The sequence below is a fragment of the Cystoisospora suis genome (genome assembly GCF_002600585.1).
Source record: "Cystoisospora suis strain Wien I chromosome Unknown contig_226, whole genome shotgun sequence".
NCBI lineage: Eukaryota > Apicomplexa > Conoidasida > Eucoccidiorida > Sarcocystidae > Cystoisospora > Cystoisospora suis.
In genome coordinates this window covers 10,406-11,911 of record NW_027153028.1, presented here as the reverse complement: position 1 = coordinate 11,911, position 1,506 = coordinate 10,406, and the positions used below count along the sequence as shown (strand labels likewise).

General features: G+C 43.2%; 1 protein-coding gene across 1 annotated transcript in view; it reads right to left on the bottom strand.

Annotated features, from left to right (window-relative positions):
• Positions 1 to 35: 35 nt before the first annotated feature.
• CSUI_000602 (uaa transporter family protein) overlaps positions 36 to 1,506 on the bottom strand; it is a gene marked incomplete at its 3' end in the record, with an annotated part of 7,973 nt that continues 6,502 nt past the window's right edge. The window contains exon 3 of the mRNA XM_068060836.1: positions 36 to 1,371. Coding sequence (XP_067927190.1) covers positions 36 to 1,371 — 1,336 coding nt within the window. The remainder of the gene's footprint in view (positions 1,372 to 1,506) is intronic.

Below are 1,506 nucleotides of genomic sequence, written 5' to 3'. Positions count from 1 at the left end.
CCTCTTTCTGTCTTTCTTTCTTGCTCTCCTCTTACCCCTGCAAGAGAGATGGAGACGACAGAGACACGCGCGAGGAGAGGTAGGGAAGCTTGTTCTTCTCCTTCTTGTACGAAGACAATCGATACAAGGACAAGGAGAACCCGCCGTACTGTTGTGAGGATCGATACATACACCGCGCTAGTTATCTTCATACAGAGGATGCCGCAGAGCTGACATATCGAACCTCCTACAGACACGAGAAGAAGACAGCCTAGAGGGGTGTTAAAGAAAGAAGAAGAGAAAGAGCTGAAAATGGAGAAGAAAGAAAAAGAGGAGAAAGAAGGGAGAGAACAACTCCAAAAGGAAGAAAACACAACACTTTTCATAGGGAACAGAGAAGAAGCCTGTGAGGAAAACACGAGGGGCGAGCCACTCTGGTCTCTCCCTTGAAAAGAAGAGAGAGATGATAAGGAGGAGTCTGTGAATTGGATCTTTTCTTCACTCGCCATCTTCTTCATTATATCATCTTTCGAAAAGATTGGAGACAGCAGGAGAAACGGCAGAGAGGAAAAAGAACGAAGAGACACAGGAGGATCTTCATCCAACGATGATGTAAGAGAAGGAGCAGGAGTTGTCGACCTCGATGGGAGAGAAGAAGAAGAAGAAGAATGTGAAGAAAGATCATGGAAAGAAGGGAGGAAGAAAAAGGATTTTGATAAGGGAAAGAACGAGGAGATAGACAACTGAGGTAGAAGAGAGAAGAAGAGTTTTGATAAGATTTCTAAAGGAAAGAAGACGACAGAAGAGATGAAGAAAGAAAACAATGAAAAAGAGAAAGAAGAAGGAGAAGGTGTGTTGAAGTCGGTATAGAAGTTGAAAGGAGAGAGAAACTTCTCTTGAGAAGGGTGAGAGAAGGCAGAGAAGCTTTCTGTAGATGTCTGGAATGTCTCTTTTTGATATGAACTCTCTCTATCAGAGAAAGAAAGATGAGAAGAAGAAGAATTCCGCTCGGAGGTGGTAAGGGGGATGAACTTGTTGAGATACCTATCTGCAGTCACGCTGTGTACTAACGATGTAGGAGGTACGGTCTGGGGTGTATGTACACCCGAGAAGGAAAGGGAAGAAGAAGGAAGTTGTAGGGGAATCATGGTATCATTCACACTTCTCCCTGGCAATTCGTTTAAGCTATTTGAAGATGGAGAAGAAGGAACGGAAGAAGAAGGAGACGGATGAAGTGAATGAAGAGAGAGAGAATCTCGAATGCAAGAAAATCCACTAAACCTCTCAACGACACCGCAGAAGAAAAGCGACAAGAGAAATCCATAGAAGCTTGTCATGAACATTATTTCATAAGAAGAAAGATTAAACTTTCGAAGGAGGATTTGATCTTGTCTGGCAATAGAAACACACACAGAGAGACAGAAAAGAAAGAAAGAGAGATGAAAAAGGGAAAGAAAGACAAATCGGGAGGTACGAAAGGAAAGACAGAGGAAACACCACGCATGCAAAGGGGAAAAGGGGAGAGAA